General features: G+C 45.1%; 1 protein-coding gene across 2 annotated transcripts in view; it reads right to left on the bottom strand.

Moving 5' to 3' along the window:
* The window catches only part of CEP112 (centrosomal protein 112), a 2145639-nt gene that overhangs the window by 1187896 nt on the left and 930209 nt on the right, over nt 1-27534 (bottom strand). For both annotated transcript variants that reach the window (XM_086930940.1, XM_086930941.1), the window contains one exon: nt 5293-5372. In XM_086930940.1, the coding sequence (XP_086787066.1) occupies nt 5293-5372 (80 nt within the window). The remainder of the gene's footprint in view (nt 1-5292; nt 5373-27534) is intronic.

Genomic DNA, 27534 nt, shown 5'->3' with positions numbered 1-27534 from the left:
ACGTCCCTGACAATCCCTCATAATGAAGGTCCCTCAATCCCTCATAATGAAGGTCTCGAAGCCTTAGAATGGAGTCTACTCAGGAATGAAGAAATTAAAGAAACTAAAAAAGTGTTTTTACTTGAATTAATGCATTTCGCTCTTTTCCACAGCTACTTTGAATGGCAAAACCAATTCTTTAACCAATGCAATGGGACATCCATGGGCTTTGGGGGGGGGGGGGGCCGCATATGCCTGTATATACATGTCAAAATTTGAAACTGACTTTATCCTGAACAATCCCGACTGGAAAAACAATTTGATTATTTTCAAACGTTTCATTGACGACATATTCGTCTTATGGCGGGGAGACCGAATTCAACTTGAAAGGAACATCATGATCATGAACACACGACATGAGAGAATCAAATTTACCCACAATATAAACCATGATTCCATCGTTTTCTTGGATGTGAAAGTAAATATGACAGATTTCCAATTCAGAACTCAAGTATATACCAAACCCACTGACAGGAATTCGAGCCTTTTATTTCAAAGCTTTCACCCCAACATGCTGAAAAAGCATTTACCAACCTCCCAGTTGATCAGATTAAAAAGGATCACTTCTGATCCCAAACAACTTGAGATAACATTCAAAGAACAAATAACCAAATATCAACAAAGAGAATACCCTATGAATATTCTTGAAGAATCAATGAAAAGAGTACAAAACATCTCTAGAGAAAAACTTTTTTTTACCAAAAACAACGACTTCAGAACTGAAAACGGTTTGTGTGTTAAAATATTCTACAGAGGCCATGAAGATAAAAAGACTAATTAACACTCATTGGAATTTAATCAAAACAGAACCGGATCTAAAAGGCCTTTTCAATGAACGCATCACTTTTGCGTTTCAGAGATCCAAAAATTTGAAAGAAATCTTGACGACCACAAAAAACCCTAAAAGTCTTCACAAAGAATGTCAAAATGCCGTAACTGCACCCACTGTAACAACGTTTTGACAGGGAATAAATTTATGCATCCAACCCAAGGGCATGAAATAGAATTAAAACAAACTAGCACATGTGACACGAAAAATACTATTTATGCAATTAAATGCCCATGCGGAAAAATTTAGGTAGGCCAAACCGAAAGAAAAATCAAGGTGCGCATAACGGAGCACAAAAGCAACATTCGTCTACAAAACAGGAAATCTACTGTTGCCAGCCACTGGATTGAAGCAAAACACCAAATATCCCAATTGAGATTTACGGTCCTGGAGACAATTCTACAGCGCAGTGACATGGACCCAACAAAACAGAGATTAAAAGCAGAATTCTTCTGGATAAAAAAACTCAATTCTCTACAACCGATTGGAATGAACGATCGTATTGAATACTCGTGCTTTTTATAGATAGCATCCTATCAGGACTGTTCTGCTCCCCAAAAAGTTGATTGATTATCATGTATATATGAAATGTTAATATGATGTCTAAATACCACATTCGACATTACTATATATTTTCACCCTATGTTTAGCATAGATTGTCTTTAAATTTGAACATAATAAAACATATAAAACATTGATCTCTCCCACTTGTTTTCACTATATCTAACCTAACACACACTCTTCCATTTCCATTGTAGTCTTTTTCACCCCATTCACCACGATCGTGAGTTCGTTTTTTCCAGCCTTTTTTTATATTCTTTATTTATTTATTTTTCCTCGAGTTCACTAAGTTGTAAGTTTCCATCGATATTTCCAGTCGTTCGCAAATCAACATCTTATTTAACTATCATAGTTATCTATTCCGGAATAGAATCTGAAAAGTCTGTTTTCGACTTTCATTGAAGTTTATACCACGTGACCGCTAGTTCCGTTGTTTTGTATCATCCCACACCTGCGAACCTTTGGCAACCATTGACACAGCGGAGTCAACCCTCACGCAGACCTTCAGTAAGTTTTTCCCCCTTTTTTTATTGTATTCGGATGCCGCTTTCGTTTAACCACCCCACGAAATTAGCACCCTTTACGCGATCTACGTTTCCTTTCAATGAGTAATGACACTGTGTTTATTTGCAGATTTAGCCCTCTGTTCCCACATCTTCTTTACGATACATTTACTATATGTACTACTCATTTTTACGAATCAATTCACCATATATTAACCACCCCTACCCGTTTCCCAGTCACATATAGTCTAGAAAGTCACATATTGCTTTTTTACCATGTATGTTTGATTTAAACGTGTTATGTATGTTGAACATGTGATATACTTTGATTGGTACTGTTTGCTAAAGTCCTGTATTAACTCATTTTTTAGGCCTCTGACGAAGGGTCACTCACACCGACCCGAAATGCATTGGGCGGAAGAACAACATTTAAAAATGGATTGCTAAATGAATGTTGAAATACCCTTATGATATATAATAAAGAATGAGAAAGCGAAGTGAATAATAAAAAAAAATGGAAATAACTTCATGATACACTTGTTGACTTCAAGTTATTGAGAAACAGTAAAAAATTGGAGAAGAAACAATCTAGTTTCATGTTTAACTGAGCGCACAATTATGTGAAAGGTGACTCAACCTCCACACATTGGTCCCTGACATTTGAACACTTAAAATATTAAACACGTAGAGAAAACATGAGAATTTGGTGACTGTAGGATGGGACAGAGGCCTGTAGTTTAATGCAGTTTGACTCTTGTTTTCTTGCCTGTTTCAAAATCATGCCTCCCCGCATCCTCCGGCTTTACTTCTCACCGGGGCTCCTATTGTCTCTTTCTTTCCCTCACCAACCCGCTTCTTCCGGATTAACATGCTTGTGTGCCCTAAGTTTAACAGCACATTTTGTTTGGGGTAGAATTAAGTAGCCTCTGGTGGCTCTCCTCCCTGTAGGGTGGGTGCACCAGTGATTAGTGCCTGACTGCAGATGTGGACACTACTGTGCAGCGAGGCAGCTGCAGGATTCCTCTTGAGTAGGGGCGAGGTTTACCCGCCTCCCGTTGTGCATGTTTCCATGCCTGCCGGAGACAGCTGCAGGACTTGAGTGGGGAGTGTCTCCCAGAACATTTGAACAAGCATTTGCAATGCAATAGGTCTCACATTACTAAAAGTTTGAGCTATTGGCATTGTTAATAATAATGCAACACCAATAGCTCAAACTTTCAGTAATTCGAAAGCTATTGCATTGCAAATGTTTTTTTCTATCTATTTGTTTGTTAAGCAATTGTGGCACCCTCGCTTACTGTTTATGAAATAAATAGAAAAACAAAACCTTTACAATGCAAATGCTCTTGCATTACTGACAGTTTGAGCTATTGGTGCTGCATTATTATTATCAACGCCAATAACTCGTACTTGCAGTAATGCGAGATCTATTACATTGCACAAACTTGTTCAGGACGGGTCATCGGCGTCTGTGGTGTAAAGGCAGCAATTTAGGCCTGTCACAGAGAAACTCAGATGAGAAAAAAATCTGCTACGGCTGGTGATATCCATTGTAAACTTGTTTTTAATACTTTAATAAATACTTCCTAATGGTCAGGATTAAAGAAGCAGCACAGATTTGGGGCCTACAATTGGAGATCTCTCAGGGATCTGATGGTGCCGGAGGGGCAGTGGACAGGAGTAACCCCCAGCTCTGAAAAAGGATGGAAGGCAAACTTCCAGGCCGCAGCTCCCAAGAGGGCCACGACAACTGAAAAGAGACTAAAGGCACACTGTGATATAGCTCCCCTTGCTGAGGGGTTGGGCCTCTGAATGATATATGATGGAACTCTCTTTCAGGGGGGTCAGACGCCTCCATACTACAACCAGCCCCATCCATGATAGTCATTGATCCCAATTCACCTGAACCGATAGACGTAATTCTCTGCTGAATGCTGCAATGTCCCCTCTGCTGAACTCTATTTATATGCAGAGAAAGGGAGATTTGTGGGGTCCCCCAAGGTAACTGTCACATCATGGAATCTTTGTGGTGTTTTAAAGCAAGTTCAACTGTGATTTGTGTTGATGTTATCATGTATGTAATGTATTACACTGTGTATGACTTTTATGATTTTATTTCTAAAAGCGAATAAAGTATCTTGATGATGATGATGGTGATTACCCATCACAGGAGGGTAGGGTCACACCTCAGGGGTGTTATATGTGGCCTACAGAAGGCCAGTGGGGTGTCCTTTGGGGGGAACCCAGACAACTGTTTCTATTTGTTTATCTTGTCTAGCTATTTTTTTTGTATATACACAATGTTCAAACCTACCAGGTTAGGATTTTACGGCTAGAGACCAACGTTTTCTACTAGGATTCACAATAATACTGCCCTTTTTTACTCAGCGCATTGGCCTGGAGAGTATGCTGTGTAGCATTCCTACCCAACAAGTCTCGATTCAACAAGAATTTTTGGCAATCATTCGCGAGGTCCCCTTATCATTAAGGTCCTCACTTTTAACGCAACAGAAGAAAACTTCCCAAAAAAGAGGTCGAGAGTCTGGAATTCTGTTCTAGATAACGGAATTGACATTGCAGCTGTTCGGGAAACCAACCTCAAGAGGTCTGAGGAAATGCAATTTAGAAATAAAAGATTCCCTCATGATTTCGACTCTTCCTGCAGCTCGAGACATTATGGGGATTGCCTTATTTTTGCACAGGTCATTTTCATTTGCAGTGAAAGATACTAAAAGAGATCGGGAAGCGAAGACACCGATTGTGGTGAACTCCTTATTGAGTTGCATCAAAACAAACTCTGAACACAGCCACAATTTGCTTGAATATCGTGGAAGGTCCCGGGAACTAATGTTACAAATTCAACATTGAAAATGTTGAATTTGTAGCGCCGGGACACCTCCGAGCGAGGTAGCTGTTCGCGCTCTATAAAATGCAGTATTATTATTATTATTAAAATCTGTTTCTTTACAGTACTTTCTGTGGTACTTTTATCCAGAGCGCCGCAGAATATGAGAAAAAAGCCAAGACTGCAAACACCTCGTCACTGAAGGCTAATTTCTGATAAAATGAGGATAGGCATTCTTTACTGACTTCCACCCCTTAAGCAAATGCTGAAAAAACACGTTTAAATTCGACCTTCAATAACCACGTACAAAATGACATTTATGGATATTAGTTTTCATGCAATCCTATCTATGTCCAAACATATTTTTAAATGCGTCATGAGCAAATGAACTCGGGTTAAGGGTATTGTACGATGGGAATGTGAACAAAGCACCGCCTCTGGACAGAATTCTAAAGATGTCAGTGTTATCAAACGGCGAAAAATAATCACATTGTGTTTCCCAAGCTTTCACTTACTTCAGCGCCTCCTCCAGCTTGTGGGCTTTCTTCTGTGCACTTCCTTTTTCTTGCTCAAGTTCGCTCTGAATGGCATGAACCTGTCATGGGAATGACATGTCATATTTTAGCAGCTGCAGTGGATGAATGGGAGACTGATTGGTCTTTGATTCCATTCATCAACGCGGTAATTAAAGACCACGCGGTACAGTTGTACAGTAAGCGGACACAATGTGAAAAGGACTGTAGTAAAGCTCACAGCACATGGGGAACAAATGCAGAGGCAGATGGAAACACCTGGGAGTCTGGGAAAACAGTGATTTAGCAGAGCAGCAGGCTAGTCAACAATAGAGTATTACCATTTAGAAATCATTTCAAAACAATATCACTTATCTTCAGTTAATCACGTGTACTACTATTTCATATGTTTTGTACATTTTTGGGACCCTGACTCATCCATTCAATATATGCATGGTTTACAATTTTAACAAAATATCTGAACCAATTGGATATTTGTGGAAGTAGACGAAACATCCTCCGAGTGCAGGTTTTAGCCCTGATAAGGTCGATGGGGGACAATTTTTGCAGCTTTATGATAGGTTAGTCAGGCTGGCCGCCTCTGTTGTCCTCTTTTATCAGAGGAAGTATCTGCAGCATAGAAGTGGATGATGGGAAGGATTTTTCTTTTTAATAGCTTTCTTTATTGGTTTTCAAGCACAAGGAGGTACAACACTGCACACAAAGTAAGAATTAAATTGATTACTTGCCTCTGGCAGGTTCGAGTACAGTTCGCAGATCTCTGGGCATGCCAAGCTATACATACAGCAGTAATAATATGCATCTTCGAGTGCGAAGTGCAGTTGCCAAATACGGAAAGGGATGTTGGCTATTCGTTAAGGCAGTTAAATGGTGCCAAACGGCATAGACCAGCCCGTCTTCTTGCTGACTATAAAATAACAAAGGTAGAAACTACCTAGGTTCGGTTGCTGCCGAGTCCAGAAGTTCTAGCATTAACTGTGTTCAGGGTTGGCCTCCACACGCAAACAGAGAGGGTGAGAAAAAAACCAGAAAGGGGGTTGGGAGGGGTGACACGGGATGGCAAAAATGTTAAGCACCCAGGTAACTTACCAGCACGCTCTCACAAGAGCATACCTACGATTGCATCTCCTTAAAGTGGTTAGTCAATGGAGAAAACAAGCGTTGGCAAAGCCAACAGATCTCGCCTATGCAAGAGCGCCACTGGCTTTGCCAATGTCTTTTGGCCGTGTCGTAGAGCAAAGCAGGTGCTGTGCAGAATGGGTAAAATTATTTTTAAAAAGCAATGTATTCCAGCCAGCACTGGTTGCGTCTTAGCCCTTTTTAGGTCTCGCTATTCGATGCGCATGCGCATCGAGCTTGCGAGACTATGGGGGCTTAAACAGTGTTTAACTAACTTGCAAGGAATCGTGGCGATTCCTTGCAGTGCCCGTGACTTTTAAGCTCAATGCGCATGCGCATTGAGCTTAAAAGCGCGTGCACATGCCCCCAGCCGCCTGCCTTGCCCACTCTCTCCCTCACAGCCTCCCCCAGCTCCGCCCCCTCACTTCTTGGTTGCACGGCCGCTAGGCCGTGCCTCCCCTACTCTCCTACCCCCTCCTCCTCCTACTCTCCTCCCCCCTCCTCCTCCACCATTTGACTGACAGTCACGGTCGACGGAGAGGCATAGCAGCGGATTGTTTGTAATGATGGAAACAGGCTGCCAGAGTGCAGCTACTCGTTTAGTCTACTTCCGCTATAAAGTAGTGTCCCTTGTGAACACCGTTCCCTTCCTTCACATTACTTCGAGGAGTTATTTTAACCTCAAACGATAAATCAACTGAGGTACTAATAAAATGGCGCCAAAACGCTGTGCCCGTGCCTGACTACCTCCTTCAGTCCTTATACGAAACCGGCACAAGGAGCTGCTGGTTGTATTCACATTGTTTTCATCCTCGCATTTGTTTGCTGCGGCAGCTGGGGCAACTGGAGCCGCCCCCTCCTCCTCCTACTCTCCTCCCCCCTCCTCCTCCACCATTTGACTGACAGTCACGGTCGACGGAGAGGCATAGCAGCGGATTGTTTGTAATGATGGAAACAGGCTGAAAAGTTCACTCGCCGCACAAATCTAAGAAGTAAGTATCTCATCGAACAAATTTAAGACCTAAAATTATCCTTTGGCGATAGTGTTTGTTCAAATTAGTTGCACTTTATTCTTCTTCATTAAAAAGCTTTCAAGCAATTCATTGTGAAAAGTTACATAGCTTTAACATCAGACCACATAGTTTCTTTACTTGCAGGCATTGTGCCAGGACCTTCTACATATATGCTTTGCCTCTGGGAGAAACGTCTCAGAATGACTGGGCCGTAAGAACCAGGAAATCTCAGGTGCAAGGTAGGGACACTAAATAGTGTGTGCCAAGATAACCGCACAGGTACTTTGGATTCTCAAAAAATGTGCGCATCTCATTAGTGAAATCAACTTTCAATTGTGCGGCGAGGTCTCCCGCTCTCCATTCGGTAGAGATGCGCATTCAATAATGACTTTTTAGCTTCTCTGAGGCTACGGCTCCTTCGTGTGCTGCCGGCGCCTGGCTGTTAACTGGAAGGCATTTCATGCTTTCTTGGGCATGCTATCCTCTTATGAGTGTTACAGGACTTGTGGTTTCGTACATGGCTTTGCGCATACAGAGATGCATTGCTTCTGGGCTCCTGCTGTACGTGTACGCAGGCGCATTGCAAGTTTATTCGCTCACAGCACATCGTTTAGTCCGTTTTTACTTTCGTTCATGCCTTCTGAAGGAAATGGATGTGTGTATGGCCATGTGTACGGAGTCTTTTAAATTGGAATTAGTGTACTCCAAGTCCCAGCCGCATTGATCCAGGCTGTCTCTTTCAGCCACTGGCTTGACACTTTGTCAATTACATATTGGCTCAGCCCAGAGAACTACTTCTTTCTTCCCCACTGTCTCTCACCTTATGTATAGGTTTTGCAGTAACCCGTCACCATCCACCACCAACACCCCATCCACCACCACCACTGCATCCACCACCGCATCCACCAGCACCACATCCACTGCATCCACCACCACCACATCCACATCCACCGCATCCACCACCGCATCCACCACCACATCCACCACCACATCCACCAACACTTTAACCACACCCACCACCACCACATCCACCACACCCACCACCACTAAATCCACCACCCCATCCACCAACACCACCACCCCATCCACCACCACTGCATCCACCACCGCATCCACCACCACCACATCCACCGCATCCACCACCACATCCACCATCACCACCACATCCACCACCACATCCACCACCACATCCACCATCACATCCACCACCACATCCACCAAGCTATTAATTTTGCTATTTTCAAAACCAACACAAAAAAAAGTGTCATTTACTATACCAATCGCTCAAACTTTCCTAATGCGAGACCTATTGCATTTCCAATGCTTGTTTTTCTTATGGAGTGTGAGGGTTGACAACACGGACAATGGAAGGGAAGGTGGGAAGGAAAAAGCAACACTGACAATGAGAGGGAAATGGGAGGAAAAGATCAATGCAACAAAAAAAGTGTTGTGCGCGTCAAAGCTCTTTTTTCCTTATGGCTAGTGGGGGTGAGAGGAAAAGAAGCAACACGGACAAGCAGCTGTAAAGGGAAGAAGCAACACGGACAAGGGGAAATGGGAGGGGGAAGAAGCAACACCTACAACTGGGGTGAGGTGGGAGGGGAGGAAGCAACACAGATAACAGGAGTGGGAATTGGAGAGGAAGAAGCAACACTGATATCGGAGAGGTAGGAGGGGAAGAAACAACATGGAAAAGGGCTTAGAAAGCAAGCAGAAATATTGGCACAGGGGTGGGAGGGCAAAGCAGCAATAAGGACACGAGGTGGGAGAGAAAAATCTACATGGACAAGGATGACAGGGGAAAACAGAAAAATCAGTATCTCAATCAGTGAAATGACAGCAGTCAAGCTGAAGCAATCCGTACTTGTTCCATGCTCTAGACGGAAGGAGAGCACATGCGCTGGCTAATTAGAAAGTATAAAGAACAGATGATGGATGGAATGTTGAACACTGTCAAACATTCACCTCCGGTACAAAGATCTAGGCCTAAATCCATCGTTTTTTTGCTCACCATGCCATTCAAGTTATGACCCAGCCATATGTAAATCAGTCTTGATCCTGCTCTCCAAGGGACTGGAGTAAAGACACCCTGGCTGATGAGGGGTCATATCCTGAAACCAGTCCCTGGATGGTTGTTTCCGGTCTGGGGATGACCTGCCTGGCAGCCCAGACAGGACTGTTTGGTAAGCAGGGTCAAGGCTGATTTGGATATGGCTGGGTCCAAACTGGAATGGCATGGTGAGCAAAACAATGATGGATTTAGGCCCAGATCTCTGTATTGGGGTGAATGTTTGTCATTGTTCAGCATGCCATCCATTAATTGTTCTTTTAGCGTTTGCTGCCCTAAATGGGACGGGTATGCCCAGACGTGGGTCACGTGCTCACCATGACACTGGAGTCAAGCTATCCTGGCTGAGGATGGCTGATACCCTGAAACCAGTCCTAGAATGCTTGTTACCGGTCCGGGGAGGAGCGGGTCTGGCAGTTTGGGCTGAAATGTTCCCATGGAGAGCAGGGTCAAGACAGATTTGCAAATGGCTGGGTCCAAACTGGAATGGCATGGTGAGCAAAAAAAACAATGGATTTGGGCCCAGAGCTCTGTACTGGGGGTGAAAGTTTGACATTGTTCAGCATGCCGTCCATCAATTGTTCTTTTTGTAATTAGAAGGCAGCAAATAAGAGTGATAATGAAGCCAAAGAATGGTAAGCAAAGGGCGAGCTGCGAGCCCCCTGTTGTAAGTGCATCTTGGTGTTTAAAGTCCCTTGTTGCAGCGCATGCACTCCTGCTCTCAAGACCTAAAAACTGTTGGCAGAAAATAAACATTCCACTACTTCATAATATTTAGAGGGACATCGAACAAGCTAGCTGCAAACACTGTTCAGGTCTTCTTGAGAGCGGCACTATTCATTTGTCACTGGTGTCCTTTATGCAGTACATGGTTGTGAATTGCTATTCTTCTACTGGTTTATAAATGTGCTTTGTAGAAGCTGGGCTGACACAGGACTGCTGCTGGGAGTATTACTATTTTATTATTTATTTAGCTTATAAGGCACACAGCTACCCTCAGTGGGTTTCCCGGCGCCAAGAGACAGATTAAGAGAAAGGAAAAAAAGAGCAAAAAGAGGGAAAAAAAGAGTATGGTGCAGGTAGTTATTGGCCTTTGTCACAGACATTTACATTTAAATTAAACGCCTTGTTCTGAAATTATATGGACATTTGCAGCAAAAGTCGATGGGTCTAGGTGTTGTCAAGCAATTGTCAGGCTGTTGGGTTGATTTTCTTCGGCACTGCAAGTAGTATCTGGCTGTGTTTACTTCAGATGCCAGCTCAGTCTTCCTCCAGGCAACGGGTGATCTAGGTCTGATTTACTGCATCTAAACTGTCGTAGCCATGCAGAGCTAGAAACAAAAAGTGTGCTCACGGGTCCTCTTCCACTTTATGATACAATGAGGCCTAGAGGGCTAGGATAACCTCCCACCCCATCTGAAGATGCCAAGAGCCCATCTTAAGATTGATGACCTGATGCTTTTAAGCTTGACAAGTATCTTTTCCCTTCTATTGCCACCTTAGCCTTTTGGACCGTGCCTTACTTGTCCACTTATTGAGACCCACACTGTTAATTTGTTTGTTTATATTTACATATGCGCTTCAAAAATGCGCATGCACCTTGGACACAAAAGTGTCAATTTACAAGCCTGGTATCACGGCATGTTATAAAATAACCCTAATTAAGGAAATTGGGTTACTGATTGAGGGAGTTGAAAAACTATTCATGCAGCAACCACAATCTCTGTCAGGGTGAAACATAAGCACTCTCAAAATTGACCTGTGCATAAAAATGTAAAAAATTTAAATTGATACTTGTATAGCGCACTACTCACCCACAAGGGTCTCAAGGCGCTTGTACGAATACCGCTGTGGAACTCATCCTGGCTTTCCCTGTGAGGCGTCCACTCCTGGGCACCCCCAAGGTGGAGGCCAGGCTTCCTTAGCGTTGTGGGGGCCGTTGTGGAGATTAAGCAAGCTATTGCCCAGAGTTGCAGAGTGGGACTCCATGATTGGAATAGGCACCGAGGCGAGAATTATCAGGTCGTGGAATTTTTGCGCCCAAGACACGACGAGGCGGGGAATTGAACCCTGGTCCCGGGCTAGACCTCTGCATCAGGGTCTGCCGCTCTAACCATTGAGCCACACTTCTCCACTTAACCCTCTGGTAGCTTGTCACAAAAGCAGTCAGGCTTAACTTAGAGGCGATGTGTAAAGTATTATGCAGCACTTCAATCAGCAATAATGTGAAAACACAACACAAGAAAAATCTGACACTAACTTCAGAAATATAGAGTAAACTGTAATAAATTATTTGAAAACAAAATAACAAAAATCCAACCAGGAGAACCAGAGATATGCAATTTAAAATGTTTAGGTAAAAATAGTGCATAGAAGCATAAAGCGCCAACTGTGGTCATCTAGTCGCACCAGACCGGCACAAAGTCACAACTTCAGGCCCACTGCGATGGAGCGCGAGCCAAATACAATTACCAAGTTAGGCCTGCTGAACAAAGTACCATAAATCCAGGTTGCGGTGGTTAGGACAAGAAAATGGCAACAGTAGAAAGATGAATAATTAGTGCAACCCCTTTATAATTCTTCAAAGTATGATCAAATCTGTTAATTCTTGGCTGGGCTGGGACTCCTGCTAAACACTTTTTCCTCTTCATCATAGAACTGCATAGTGCCATTTAGTTGGAAGGCTGCCACTTTGGAGAAGATACAGCCCTGCGAGCACCCAGTTATTGAATAACACCCCTTGATGAAGGATCTTGGGTGTCTGAAATGCATTGGGGTCCAAATTGAATATATCTTTAAAAAGCATATCATGCACAAAAATGTTAATGCTAAATAACAGCATTTATGGAGAAATAGAAGTTTGATAAATAAAACGAATGTGAGAATTCAGAATACCTTTATTTTCATTTTTTCATGTTTGAAGCATACTACTTCTGAGAAATATTGGTTGGAACCTGCAAGAGGCCAGAAGTAGTGCGGGGGTAACATTATCCCTATCAAGATAAAGTTCACACAATTTAACTTTATAAAAGAGCCATTTTTAAAATTGGGACTTAAAAACCAACTTTACCATTAAAGAGGGTTTAAAATTACAGTTCTTAAGACATCAAACTCGACATTCCTACTGTGAGAAACTGGCTTGGTATATGGTGTGCACTTATGTCAGTGGGAACCTTGCACCAATCCAGAGAACCCTTATGGTGATTTTAGGGGTCTTAGACAACCATAGAAAGTTTTCTCTGTGGTAGCTGTGGAAAGCAGCCTTCAGGCTTAATCCAGAAGGAGTGTAAAGCAAGCTTGTTTTACCAGAACATAATCTTATTGATATAGATTAAGTGAAAAATAACCACACATTGTATTTATAAAGATATGTATTTATTGTAATAAGAAACTCACTAAAACATGCTCCTAGCCAGAGATATGCACACAATACTTTTCAATAGAAACAGGTAAGTTGAATGAACTACACAGTAGTCACCAGGGGGAGACCAAACCATATAGTAAAATAGTGGTATGCGAACCATGACTCGAGTCAAGACTATACCCGGAAGACATAGAAGTGCAGGGGACACAAGGAACCACCCGAGGTAAGTCACCAGGAGCCCCAAGGAGGCAGTGTGCAGATTGGGAACACGACCGCGGGATCAATGCAAGTCAATGGGTAGGTCGCTGTTGCCATTTTAAAGAAGGGCCCTTCTCAGTGGATCCTGAAGAAACCCTGTTGAAGACAGAAGGTTGGAGAGCCACCTCACCTGTGGATACCCTAGGGACCAGGATACCTACACCAGGGAAGCTGGGTGCATAGGTGTGAAGTGATATTGGAAACCGCTGTCAAACTCAATGGAGGACTTCAGGAAGATGCCGCTGCTGGAGAAGGGGAACGTGTCCGCTGGAACCCAAAGGTGGATTCAAGTTTAGAAGAACCTGCAAGCAGAGGGGACTGAGTCTATGCCACTAAAGAGTGACCAGAAGAAACGGACGACGAATGCCAACTGATTTTGAGTGTTGCAGGAGAGCTGACGGTGACCTTGAAACTGCAGCTGTACGGACCAAGCAACGCTGTGGTAGACCAGGAGCTGTCCCACGTCAGATGTCGAGAGTTGAGGGGTCGGGGTCCGTCGGGAGCACCAACAAGCCTTTGCAACTGCAACCAACGAGGAAGGTGGTACACTGTCGATACCTGCAAGGTCCAGGCGACTCACCACAAGCAGGGAAGTCAGGGCAGGCCCTGAGCAATCAGCGGAATCTGCAGAATTTAAATATGACTCTTCAAGAGGACCCTCAGGCTGGAGGCACAGGAGTCGCGGGAGGACGTCTGGCAGCTCACCAAGGGTGCAAGTCAACAATGCAAGTGATGCGGTGAGGAAGAAAATCTTGGTCACAGGAAATGTCTGAGGTTGGGGATACTTGGAGCCCGAAGATCTTGGTGGAAGAAAGCCAACAAGCCATTGCAACTGCAAGTCGACGCGGGGCACAGGGGTTCGGTTCCTGCGGCTCAGACGAGGGATACTGGTCTCAAACTTGGTGAGAGGACAGGACAGGCTTCAAGGGATGTGAACCGCGACCTGTGTTGCTGAGCCTTTCGAAGTCCGTGGGAGCCCAGGATCAGCAGACCGGTCAGCTTAGTTGCGGTGCCCGGAGATGCAGGGAAGTGACTCCTTCACGTCAAGGGAGATTCTTTCAGGTGTCTTTTATGCCCACAGGCCTTAGAAGGTTCCTGTATGGAGCACAGGCACGGACGTTGCAACAGACGAGCAGGGCAACAAGATCAGGAGCAGCAGGAGTCTTCCCAGTTGCAGCATTAATGCACAGAGGAAGTCCAGCGAAGTCCAGATGGTCGTAGAAGTGGTGTCTCGAAATGAATCTTGTACCACAATGAATCTAGGGATCCACCCTCAGGTAAACCCTTAAGTACCCTAAGGAAAGGGTTGGGATGATTCAGGGTTCCCTCCCAGGGGAGGAATCGTACAGTGAGGAGTATACTCCCATGTCCTTTCTCCAGTTTTGCGCCAGAGTTAAATGTTAAATGTTAAATGTCGTATACTTGTAAAGCGCACAGCTGCCCCAGCAAAGGGGCGTCCCGGAGCTGTATACCGCTGGGGAACCCGTCCTGGCTTTCCCTGTGGGATGGTCCCTACTGGGAATCCCCAAGGTGGAGCCAGGCATCCCCGGCGTTGATGGGGCCGTTGTGAAGATTAGGCAAGCTAATGCCCAGAGACGCCGAGTGGGACCCCAGGTTAGAGTAGGCACCGAGGCGAGAATTGTTGAGTCCGCTGACCCTGGTCCACGACCCTGCCTCGTCGGGAATTGAACCCTGGTCCCGGGCCGACTTCTGCTCCCGAGTCTGCCACCTCTAACCAGTGAGCCACACCACTCCAGAGTGGGAGCCAATGGCTCACCGAGCTGGTTTGAACTGCACTATGCAAGGAGGGAACCAAATGTGCCCTACAAGGAGACTGAGTGGCGCTGGTAAGCGCTCCCACCTGGCTCCAATACACTAAACCCTGTCTGGGAGATGGTCACACCTCCCTGTGACAAGATACCTATTGTTCTGCCTTCACCTTCTCAGCAGCAGGAGGGCAGAATCGTTTCTTTGGTCGGCAGCAGCCATGTTGTGCTGTCCGGGTCTAGAAGACTGGTACCGTGAGCACTGAGGGCCTCCCAGAGGAGCTTTAAAGTACATGGAATCATACCTCCCATACCGTAATACGGTGTGGGAGGTATGATTCCAACATGTTTGATACCAAACATGACAGGATTCATTACAGCCTGGTTAGAGATGGTCTTCGTGTAATGATGACTGACTGAAATATTTTTAAAGCGCTCTATTGCCGCGGCGTCTTGGCGCTATAGTGCAGAAGGACAGAGTAAAGCAAGTTAGGGCAAGGAGAAAAGCCACGTTTTCAGTGCTTTCCTAAAGCTCATTTTAGAGTTTTCCGATCAGAGCACAGAGGGCAATGAATTCTATAATTTAGAGACTTGATGGGAAAAAGATTTCCCACCCCATCGTGCTCTCCGTATTCTGGGCTGGCATACCAGATCTAGACTAGCTGATCTTAATGTGCGGGGTATAGCGAGGGAAAGGTTTGGCAATGTCATCAGGTCCTTTCTCATACAGGGATTTGTGAACCAGGCAGAGGGCCTTGAACTGAATTCTGCGCCTAACTGGGAGCCAATGGAGTTCGCGTATGGCTTTGGATGTAGGGTGACATTTTGGCAGATTCAGTAGGACTCTGGCTGCGGCATTTTGAATTGCCTGTAACTATGTCAGTTGTTTTTCTGCGGTGCCCAAGTAGAGTGAGTTACAGTAATCCACTCGGGACATTACAAGGGCTCCCATCACCGTTTTCCTTAAAGTAGGCGGGATGTGCGGTAGGATTTTTCTGAGCACTTTAATGGTATAGAAACAAGCCGAGGTAACCTGGTTGATTTGCGCCATACAGGAAAGGTTTTTGTCAAGCAGAAATCCAAGATTCCTGACCTTGTCCGCTGGGATAGGGCAAGTGCCGGCCTCAGGGGGCCACCAGAGGTGGCTCCAGATCAATGGTTTCTGGCCGAACTCTATCACTTCGGTCTTTTCAGTGTTTAGTTTTAAAAAGTTACGGCTCATCCAACACTTTATATCTAGGAGGCAGTCCCTAAAACGTTCTGCGGTGGATTCCACTGACTGGGATAGCGACACTATAATTTGTGTGTCGTCGGCGTACGACACTAGTTGTAGGCCATGGGATTTGATTAACGCGGCTAGAGGAGTAACATATAATTTAAACAGTGTAGGCTATAAGGCCGAGCCTTGGGGAACGCCTCCTGGAAGAGAGAATTCATGTGATTGAAGACCTCCCCAGTGTATTTGTTGAATCCGAGCATCAAGAAAGGATGTTAGAAGGGTTAAGGCAGTGTCTGTAATTCACAGGGCTCTCAGTCTGTTTAGTAGGACCGCATGGTTTACGGTGTCGAACGCCGCAGTTAAGTCCAATAGAACCAGGGCCGTTCTACCACCTTCATCCATATTCTTGCGAATGTCCTCCGTGGCCATGATTAGGGCAGATTCCGTTGAGTGACAGAGCCGGAACCCATGTTGTGAGGGGTCTAGTAAATTGTTCTGGCCTATGTACCTCATTAGCTCTTGGGTCATAGCTTTTTCCAAAATTTTTGCTGGAAGAGGTAGGCAGGATATCGGGCGATAGTGTTTTGGTTACATGGGATCTAAGGTGTCTTTCTTGAGGATAGGCCTAATGCAAGCTTTCTTCCAGCTGTTAGGGAATTCACCTGATCTAATAACCTCATTTAACAGGGGCGTCAGGACTGTGGTAATGGTCTCAGGGATCATATGCAAGACATGTGGGGGGCAGGGGTCCAGAGGGGACCCTGATTTCATCTGTGTGAGTAACTCGCTGACCTGTATCTCTTCTAGAGGAGAAAAGTGAGAATAGTTTGTGTCAGCCGTGGTTATATGCTCACAATAATCAGCAGATATATCTACTGCTAAAATATGAAGATCATCATAGACTGCCTGAAACTGTTGTTGGAAATAGGTAGCGATATTCTGTACAAAATTCTGATCAGGTATAAAGATGGTATCACGGGGGCTCTGTGTCAGGTAGGTGATTGTTTTGAATAATTCCCTGGGGGAGTTGGATGCTTCTTGAATTCTTTTTGTAAAAAAGGCAGCTTTCGCCTGGGCTATCACCGTCTTATATTCGTGTAAGACTTTGGTGTATTCTAGCTTGCTATGCTGACTGTAGTCCAGACGCCAGATACGCTCACAGCGTTGGCACTTAAGTTTTATTAATTTCACATCTGCCGAATACCATTGGGCGGTAGCAGATCGTCTTCTGTTTTTTTTTATTCCACTGGAGCTAATTCATCCACTGCAAGGCTAATCCAATTGTGGAACATAGTCGCCCCGGTTTCACTATTATGGGATCCGAGCAGAGAAGGATCCCTGGCAAGTACACTAGCTAATAGATTGGGTCCAAGCTTCTTCCAGGGGCGTATTTTTTCAGGAAGCAGGAGACCTCTTCGACAGCTGGCAGGAAGATTTGATTGCAATTTAAAGGGATGGCCGCATGGTCGGACCATGGAACAGGCATGACCGAAGTTACTCTTATGTGGTCATTATTTGTGAAAATCCCATCAAGGGTGTGTCCTGCTACATGAGTGGGATTCAAAACTAGTTGCTTCATACCAAAACTAAGAAGATTATCAATTAGCATAGCTGATTCGGAATCATTATTCTCTTCAAGGTGGAAATTGAAGTCACCCAGAATAGTATAGGTGATTGAGTCTGAGGTGGATTCCAGGTATGTGTGAAGTGCTCTAGTAAAAGGGGCTCTAGGACAAGGAGGCCTATACACAAGCAGACCAGAGAACACCAGATGATTGTTGTCTTTGACATTAAAGCTCATTGGGGACGCTTCTGCTGTTTGTAGCGCTGCTCCTGGCGCTGCCATTGGACTTCTACTTGCCTGCTGATCCTGTGGTGACTCCTTGCCGCACCCGCTCCGCGGGTGCCGCTTCGCCCCATTTGGCTGGGGGCTGCTTTTTGACTCTGCTGTGGAGCCTGGAGTTGGGTGTGGGGGCGAGGCGCAGCGGGGCTGCGAGCGTGTGCAGGGACTCCATTGTCCAGGAGTCCCTGCGTGACCTCTAAGACCTTCCGGTCCGCTCTCCCCGTGGCCCGCCCACTGCCCACAAACGGTCCATATATCCAGGTCCGGGTTTCCCGCGACGCGGGACGCGCGCGGGACTAAGCCCGGGGCGAAGACCGGGCAAAGAGCGGGCCGTTTGAGGCCGTTCGAGGACGGAGAGGACTGGACTGGCCCACCCTCCATCGCTTTTTTCCTACAGGCGATCATTCCCTTGTTCCATAAGACATGAGTACCAGGGCAACTCGGAGCAAGACTTCCAAGGCAGCCACGCAAATTAGCGGCCCTATGGACGATTTCATTACACGTACTAACATCGCCATTGATAATGAAATATCCAAATTACAAACCCGGGTGTCCTTAGAATTGGGTGCTGCCAGAAGACTCTCACAAGTGATAGCGCTCTCAAAAAAATCCTCCTTAGGCCACATAGCCACCTCGGTTACTCCGGAACGCCCTGCCATCCCTAAATGTGTAGTTACACAGGCTGCTGTCCACCGGATTTCTACCAACTCCACCCCCTCCCTATCGCTAGAGCGATACTCCAACGTAGATGAAGCTAAACTCCCAGTTGCACTTTGCGCCCAGAACCCGACCCCTAACCCTCAGTTATCCTCAAACCCCACTACTGGTAAACCACCTAAAAGGAAGCGTCGAACAGGCACTGCTTATGCACGTAAAAAAGCGAAAATTGTGCTCCCCCAAAACCTAACCTCCACAAGAGCACTATCACCTAACGTGTCATCTAACGTGATCCAAGAAAAAAGTACGGGGTCTCTAATCCCTAGGGAGGGAGGTATAGTGGATTCCGATGTCACCCCACCTAGCATCGACCAAGAGACTGAGGGCTTGCAGACTGAAGGGTTGGGCAATAACGAAAGGGAATTTATAGATCTGGTCTGGGCAACCCTAAAGAAACTTCTTTCCCCTCTTGATCTTAGACTCTCGAGAATAGAGAACAACCTGCTCGAGATGGAAAAAAGTATCATTGCTCTGGCCACTCTTGGTTTGAGAACTCTTGAAACCCAGGGGCACCCTGTGCTAGATATAACACCACCAATTCCCACAATCCAAATGCAGGATGTCCCATCCTCAAACCCTGCCACACTACGACAGGATGTCCCACCCCCAGCTCCACTCCCCTCACGGCCGATACCTAAGCCAAGGTCTGTGGCGGTGAACCAAATTCCCCCTGCCGCTAAACCTAAGGCCCCCCAACGAGCCCCAAATTCCCAACTAGGAAAGCTTAAACCTGGCGCCCAGCCCAAATCTACCCTTAGTACTGTACAGGACCTTCCTTCAAAGGACAACTTCAGAGGGGGGTATATTGACCTTCCCCCTGAGGCCAACGACTATGTGGTGGTACTAACGGGTGTCCCCCAGATTGGTGTAGACCAGCATGAGAACCACTGGTCGTTGAAAAATAAAATAATGTATTGGTTAAATATTAATAAACCTATCCCCAATGGCCGGAGAAGCAGAGTCCTGATGGTTCGAAGAACTCGCTGGGTGGGCCCAACAAAGAAATCCAGCCCAGGGGACTGTATAGTGGTGACCTTTGAGGACCCGCATACGGCACAATTCATCTGCTCCTGGCCTGGTCCTGAAGGGTCCCCTGTTATACCCAGACCCCTGTCTTTCTTCTATCCACCCCGTGTCCAGCATACCCCGGCGGATGATTGGTCCCTAGTTCAGCACCAACCTTGGAAAAGCCACCCTAAACCCTATAACCAACTCCAACCACTTTGGAACGGCTTTCCTACCTCAAACAGATATGGTGGCCTGGAGGAGGTGGATTGACTTTCTAGCCAATACATCCAACATAATCCCGAAAAATCTTCTACCCTGCACACCCGAAGCCCACTAGAGCACGTACCCTTAGATCTCCCAGTGGTCCCAGTGGGATATATAAAAGGCTTAGACACTAAGGAAGGGTTGAAGTCTCTTGTTATTCCTGACCCACTTGTCTCGGAAGGCTGCTCAGTCCCATCTTTTACGACTCCCCAACCATTAAGCCTAGGGGGTGCAGCAGAGGCGAATGGGATTAACACAACCAAGGTTCCTTCTCCGCAGCATTCTAAATCCAGTGTAAATGTTTCCAGAGAGGCTGTACTCGAAACTTCGCCACCTATTTTTCCCTTTCCACAGCATACCTCTGGTACATCGTTAATAAAGATCTTGAGCTGGAATGTGGCGGGGCTTGACCGCAATCTTGATAATCCAGACTGGACTGCCCTTCTAGAACCATATAGCATCTGCCTTTTTCAGGAAACCTGGTGCCAAGAACCAAGGCACAGAATGGGGTTCACGACCTACTTTGTTCCAGCCGTACAACAACCTGGCTCTAGAGGTCGCCCTTCAGGCGGTCTATTGATTTGGATTAGTATTGCCTTAAGGCTAGGTGTTATCCAAAGGTCTACTAAATCTCCTGACCTACAATGGCTATCTCTGCATCACAAAGGAGGGAGGACTCTAGAAGTCTTTAACATCTACCTGAGGGGCTCCAATGGTGGGCCTTCACGTTTATCATCAACAGGCCTAAGCAACGAACTAGCCTCTTGCAATATTGATTCTTATGTCCTTCTTGCGGGTGATTTCAACTGTTGCTTTGAGCCACTGTCTAGGGAAGACATTCTGGATACCTTCGAAGAGGACTCAAGGAGAGGTATCCCTAACCTAGCCATCGATCCGATTCCCAAATGGACTCAAAGTGCAATAGATATCAATGCCCTTTGCCTGGAACATAATCTGAGATCAGCCAACGGCCGTTCCAAATCGGACCCCAAGGGAGCCCATACATATAACAGAACAGGGCGAACTTCAAGAATTGATTTTCTCATGCTTAACTTTAATCTGTGGTCTTTCCACCAAGACATGGAGGTCATTGTATCCAGTGACAGTGATCACAACCCACTCTCTCTTTTGATCACTAGTCCATGGCAGGATGGGACCTCTGCTAGCTCAGGCCACAAGTGGAAAACCTCACGTGAAATCGTTCCCTCTAATTGTAGCAGGCGCTTGAAGTGGGCAAGAGTCTCGGCGGACGAAGAGAGGTTATCACAAGCTGGGTCTATTCTACTAGAGGCTGATGCCAAGCTCGATACATTAGACCCTACGGATAAAGAGACCTTACCCTTGTTTACGAAGACCATAGAGGCTCTGAGTGATCTGTTTATTATCTCCCAGCCGAGCACCAAGGTGGCCCAAAAAGGTGCTTACACGTCCAGAACAAAGTGGTACTCTTCGAAATGCCGGGAAGCGAAGGGGGCTCTTATCTCGGCAGTAAAAAATAATGACCCAGATAAAGTAAGGGCTGCAAGGAAGACTTACAAAAGAGTTGTGACCGAAGCAAAAGAAGCACACGATCTAAACTTCTGGCGGGACTTGGCCGAAGCAAGCAAAAAGAAAAATGCCAAAGAGTTTTGGGATCTGCTAAGAGCCAGGGAAAAGCCCACTGATCAGCAAATAACCTGCAACATCTCCGGTGTTGTATGGTTGGAACATTTCTCCAAGCTATATTCCATCCCACTGGGGGTTTGTGATCATATCCTGGCTCCTTTGCCTTGCCCTACAACTGTCCCCATGAGCAGCGATGTTCTTTTTTCTAGACAGGAGGTAGAAAGGGCAATTAAGGGCATTGTTTCCAACAAAGCTGCTGGCCCTGATGGGATCCCGGGCGATCTGCTAAAAATTTACCCGGTGTGGTGGAGCAGACTGATCACTTCCCTCCTAAATGAGGCCCTGCTAGGAGGCTCCTTCCCTGATTCCTGGAGGGGAGCGGAAGTGGTCCCTATTTTTAAGAAGGGCTCCAGAGACGATCCGGCGAATTATCGCCCCATCAGCCTGCTGGACTCAACTCAAAAGGTGGCGGGAAAAGTTGTTCTAACCAGGATATTGCAGTGGGCAGAAGAAAATCAGATACTGTCCAACCTCCAAGCAGGTTTCAGAACGGGGACTGGCACTATCGAGCAGACATTTCGCCTCCTTATGCTCTATTGGAAAGTTGTGGTGTTGGGGGGGGGGGCAGTTTGTACCTGGTGTTTATTGACCTACGCACAGCGTTCGATCTGGTCCCACGAGCACTATTGTGGAATGTTCTTAATGAGTTAGGCTTACCACCCTACCTGTTAGCCCTATTGATAAAATTCCACGATAGCAATTTTGCCCAAATTAGATGGGGTTCACAGGGCGAAAAAACATCTCGCATCCCGGTGAACAGGGGCGTCCGCCAGGGTTGTGTGCTTGCCCCCACTCTGTTTTCTCTCTATGTCAACGGAGTGGTGGAGCATCTCTCACAAGATCCATCTGATGCGCCGACCCTGGCGGGGAAGAAAATCCCGACGCTCCTGTTCGCGGACGACACCCTTCTAATTTCTAAGACTCCAGTGGGTATCCAAAAATTGCTATCTAGCTTTAAGTCCTTTTGTGATAACAAAGGCCTGGCCATAAATATAGGGAAGACCAAGTTCCTTGTCCTTAACCCCCCTAAAAAAACAGTTGTTGCCCCTGTTCTAGACTCTGTTCAATTAGAGAGAGTCAAGGAATTTGACTACCTGGGTATACGGTTATCCGACTCTATGAGCTGGAGGGCACACCATCAGAAGGTGTTTCTTGCTCACAAGAGGGTAGCTGGAGCCTTGCTCAAACAACAACGAGCTTCCCCATTGAAACCCATCGGGGCAGTTCTAGATATCTACAGGGCAAGGGTTGTAAGTGCGGCATTATACGGAGCGGAACTGTGGGGCTCACAGAAAATTGATACCTTGGCCTCCCTTGATAATAATTTTCATAAAGACCTCTTGAGGCTGCCCCACAGCACTCCTACAATCCCCATTTTGCTTGATGCGGGTTCTCGACCAATTTGTGACCAAGCAAAATTACGCCCTCTTTTACTATGGTCTAGAATCTGGAATGTCCCTGAACTCCACAGTTACGCAGATGCTCTGGAAGACCTTTTGTGCCTTCCAGGATGCCACAAGATTAACTGGCTTAGGGATGTTAAGTCCCTTCTCTACAAATTGGGGCTAGGAGATGCATGGGATAGTAAAACAGCTCCCTCAAAACAAGTAATAAAAAAAGCCTTCTGGTCGTGGGTGGACAATGAAAGAATGTGCAATTCTAATCACTGTAAATCTGTCGCCCAGTTCTTGTTAATTAAAGAACTCCCTTTTAGGGAACCCTATTTGGACTCTATTCACAACTCTGGAGACAGAGCATTGTACATAAAATTCAGGTTAGGTGTCCTCCCTCTTGGCCAATTTACCTCAACCTGGAAACCGCCTCTACAAACTGTGCCATTCTGTCCCTTTTGCGAAAGGAGGGTTGAAACTGTTGCACACCTGTTGTTCGAATGCAACACCTATGTAGCACCTAGGAAGTTGTGGTTGAGACCATTATGTAGGAGTCTGGGAACAAGATCTCATTTAGAAGCCCTGCGCATATTGTGCACTGACGCAAGACCCTTTTTTGCCTGTTGCCTGGCAAAATTCTTAGGTTGGGCCTGGCGCTTAAGAACTGCAAAAAAACTGTTGATACAGTAGTATGCTTTCCCCTTCCTTCGTCTCTTTAAAAAAAAAAATCCAACTAACTAATTGGATTGCTTTTTATACTGTATATTGCGAAAATGTTGTTATTGTATTGCATGTGTTTTTTATCATTGTGAAATGCAGCTTTTATGATATGTTTTTATATCGAAATAAAGCTTATCTATCTATCTATTAAAGCTCATGGCTTCAGCTTCCAAATCTAATTGAGGGAGCGAGAATATTTTGAGATGAGATTTATGAACTATCGCAATTCCACCTCCAATTGATCCTGATCTATTAACATATGCTATGGTGTAGCCTTTGGGAACTGCTACGTTACAATCCGGACCAGAGATTTCAGATGCCCAGGTCTCAGTAAGAAACGCTAGATCAATGATGCATGACCACTCTATGTTTCGTAATGGCTGAGGCACTTACAACCCAGGAGAATGGACTCCAAAGGTTGTAGGGATGTCCTGCTTATGCAGGGCCACCCTCACACTTAGAACCGAGCATCCTGCCTTCAGGATTGAAAGGCTTACTTTAGGAGTGACTTATAGGCTTTAAGTGCAGCAACCTTAGATATAGAGAAACCTATATCTTTCGTAAGTGGTGCTAGCACCAGCTTGCACAGGCTGCAAAGGCAGTCCTTTAGTTAAAGTTTGAGTGATCCCCCAAGAGCGGCATAATGCATGCTTCAGCCTATGGGGATCCCTTGTGTACCTATGCCCTTGGTACTTCAGTGCCATATACTAGGGACTGATAAGGTTACACCAGTGTCCAACACCTACTTTCTCCCATTTGAAAGGTAGCATTAATTAACTCTAATAAGGTAACTCACTGTTATCCTATGGGAGAGGCATGCCCTGCAGTAGTAAAAAAACGAATGTAAGAGTTTTTCACTACCAGGACTTGTACACGTTAAAAGTATATGTGGAGATTTTTAAATACACTGCACCCGACCTATAAGCTGTTTAGTACCTACACTAGCAATGACTAATATGTATTAAAAAGGAAGGTTTAGGCCTGGCAAAAGGTTTATTCTGCCAGGTCGAAATTGTAATTTAAAACTGCACACACAGGTTGCAATGGCAGGCTTTGGACATGTTTAAAAGTGTACTTAAGTGGGAGGAAGAATGAGTGATGTAAGTCCACTAGTAGTATTTAATTTACAGGCCCTGGGTACATGTAGTACCACTTTACTAGGGACTTAAAGGTAAACTAAATGTTCCAATTGGGTGTAAGCCAATGTTACCATGTTTATAGATGACAGCCAAGCACTTTAGCACTAGTTAGCAGTGGTATAGTGTGCAGAGTCCCAGAGCCAGCAAAAACAAAGTCAGGAAAAACAGGAGGATGGAAGGTGAAACGTTGAGAAAAAACCACGCCAAGGGTGTCAGGTCCAACACAGAACAGCGAGGGTGTATACTGTGCCGGCAGTCCTAAGCACCCACTCACTGGTGGAAATTATCTTTAGGGAACTAAAGAGTCAGATAGTACCTTTTTAAAGCACTGGATCAACAGCTCCCTGGTGTAACCAAATATGACCTGTTAGGCGTTACACGATACCTAAATAAATAAGTACACTCTACATGCCACTTGAAGCGGAGAACATTCTTGTGTGTGAGGGTAAGTTAGGTCTCAGTGAGCATGTTACAAATAACTTACGTAGCATTCTACTTTTTGGTTGTTTAGTCAAAGAAATCTTATGCTTTTGTGCACCCGTAGCTTCCTCTCTGTTGGGGCTCATTAAGTGCAGATAAGGCCAGCTAAGCCTTCGTGCCAGCTGTCTGTTTTATATTATGTCCAATGAAAAGAATACCTCACTCATAGCGTGATCAGCGGAAAGACAGCAATCAAGCTGTAGCAATTAATACTTGGTCCATGCTCCAGCCTAAAGAAGAGAAATTAAAGCTGGCATGTGCTGGCCAATTCAAAGGCAGCAAAAAAGAGTGACAATGAATCCAATGAATGGTAAGCAAAGGGTGGGGCCAAGCCCCTTAAAGTATACAATATCTCTTGCATGCAGCGTATGCGCTTTCACAGGCGAAACCTAAAAAGCAGTTTTCTTTCCCAGACCTGCATCTTTAACGGTCACCGACAAGAATTCTAGAAGGTTTTTTGTTTCAATTCTAATATGTGGAAAAATCAAAGCCAGACATAAAACGAGAATATAAAGGGTCTATGCACTTTGGAGAAAATAAAAGTACAGTAAAAGCCCGGATTAGGGCCCCCCTCCCAAATTCATTGGGGATTCGTGACTGAATGAAAATAACGAAATGTAAAAAGATTTGGAGCATTCATTAAAAATGTAACAATCAATTGTTATGTTTAGCATGATTTCGTTTGAAATTAAATGGAGTACAGAATCTAATCCAAGTAAGTAATAAAAACAAGATTTTGGATAAAGACAATTCAAGTTGGGTGGAATTGTTCAGCAGAAGCGGTGCATCTGAAGGACGATCTCTTTTACAACAGCTCACATGAAATCTACAGGATGATAACACACAATAAAGGGTAGGGACCAGACGTATAAGCAGGACGGTGAGAAGCATAAGTCTAGGGGCGAGATGTGGCTGAACTCTGACAGCATGTAACAATTTTTTGCCTCATTAAGTTAAAACACATATCGTGGTTTGCTGAAGCTCCTGTGGCAGGCTTTTTTCTAAGAAAATCCTTGGAGTGCAGCAATAAATCTACAGTTAAGAAACATACGTTACATTTCCAAAACCAAATCAGGTAAAAGTAAAACGCTCTTTGGCGCAAATAGAACTAAAACGGAGCAAATCTAATGTATAAATCGGGAGAAATGCAAAAGGCTAATTTGAAGATTTATTTTAAATTAAAACACTTTCTGATGTATGTATAAAGCTAGAGTAGTAAGGCCTTGGATCTGCTTTTCCAAAAACGGCCACCAGAAGTCAGCAGTGCTTTCGTTTTTGCCGCTGAAACAACCAAATAAATCTAGTGGAAAGATTATAAAGCACTTACATTTTTTTCTTTTAATGTCTTCTGTCATAAACTGTCTTACTTGCATTTAGCACTGTGTTCCAAAAGACGCCATTAAAGTAAATAAGACACCTGGACTGATGCTTGCAATGTCACCAAAGCCTTGGTGATAGTCCTTTATGCACCAGCCATTGATTTCACTTGAAACCAGGCTCATTAAGCACCCTCTTCAAGACCACAACCAAAAGCCCTGTTCACACAGAGACTCCTGGGTTTCTTCAAGGCAGTACAGCACTCTCTGCTTATTACTTTCTTCTCACATGTAGCCTTAAGGGAGTCATTAATAGGAGTGGCCGTTTCTGGATGCTCTCTTGTTCGGCAATGGTTCCTGACAAGTCCTTACTGTTCTGTTGGTTCTCCTTACAGGATTTCCTTACTGGGTTCTCTCCCGGTGGACTTGACGAAGGTCAGCTGCCATGACCCTTGAAGTCAACCTTCGGAGCTAGGGTTTAAGAGAAAGCAGGACTGAAGTAATACGTCCTTCTTCGTACAGACAAGGGTACATCAGTAGTTGTCTTCTTATCTTCAGCAAATTTCAGAAGAGTTTAATTTTCAGGTGGGCAGGCTGCCTTCAGTATACTCTACTTCCCTTGAGTAGTGGATGATGATGCGTTTAAAGTCAAAACCATGACTTTCTTACACTGCTCAAAATCGTAATTGTCATCACTTCACTTTGTGGTCAGAACTATCCTCAAATGATGAAAGGGGAATCAAGTCTGCTCAACATTCAGGGCTGTGGCTGGTACATGTCTACCAGTGGCCCTTCTCTCTTCTTAAAAGTGCACCCCCAGCCCCTATCAGAGTGTCTTTCCATGCAATTGTACATGCCTTGGTGCAAAACGCCA

Source organism: Lissotriton vulgaris, chromosome 7 (assembly GCF_964263255.1).
Source record: "Lissotriton vulgaris chromosome 7, aLisVul1.2, whole genome shotgun sequence".
NCBI lineage: Eukaryota > Metazoa > Chordata > Amphibia > Caudata > Salamandridae > Lissotriton > Lissotriton vulgaris.
Note: the sequence above shows the minus strand (reverse complement) of the source record. Positions and strands in the feature narration are given on the sequence as shown.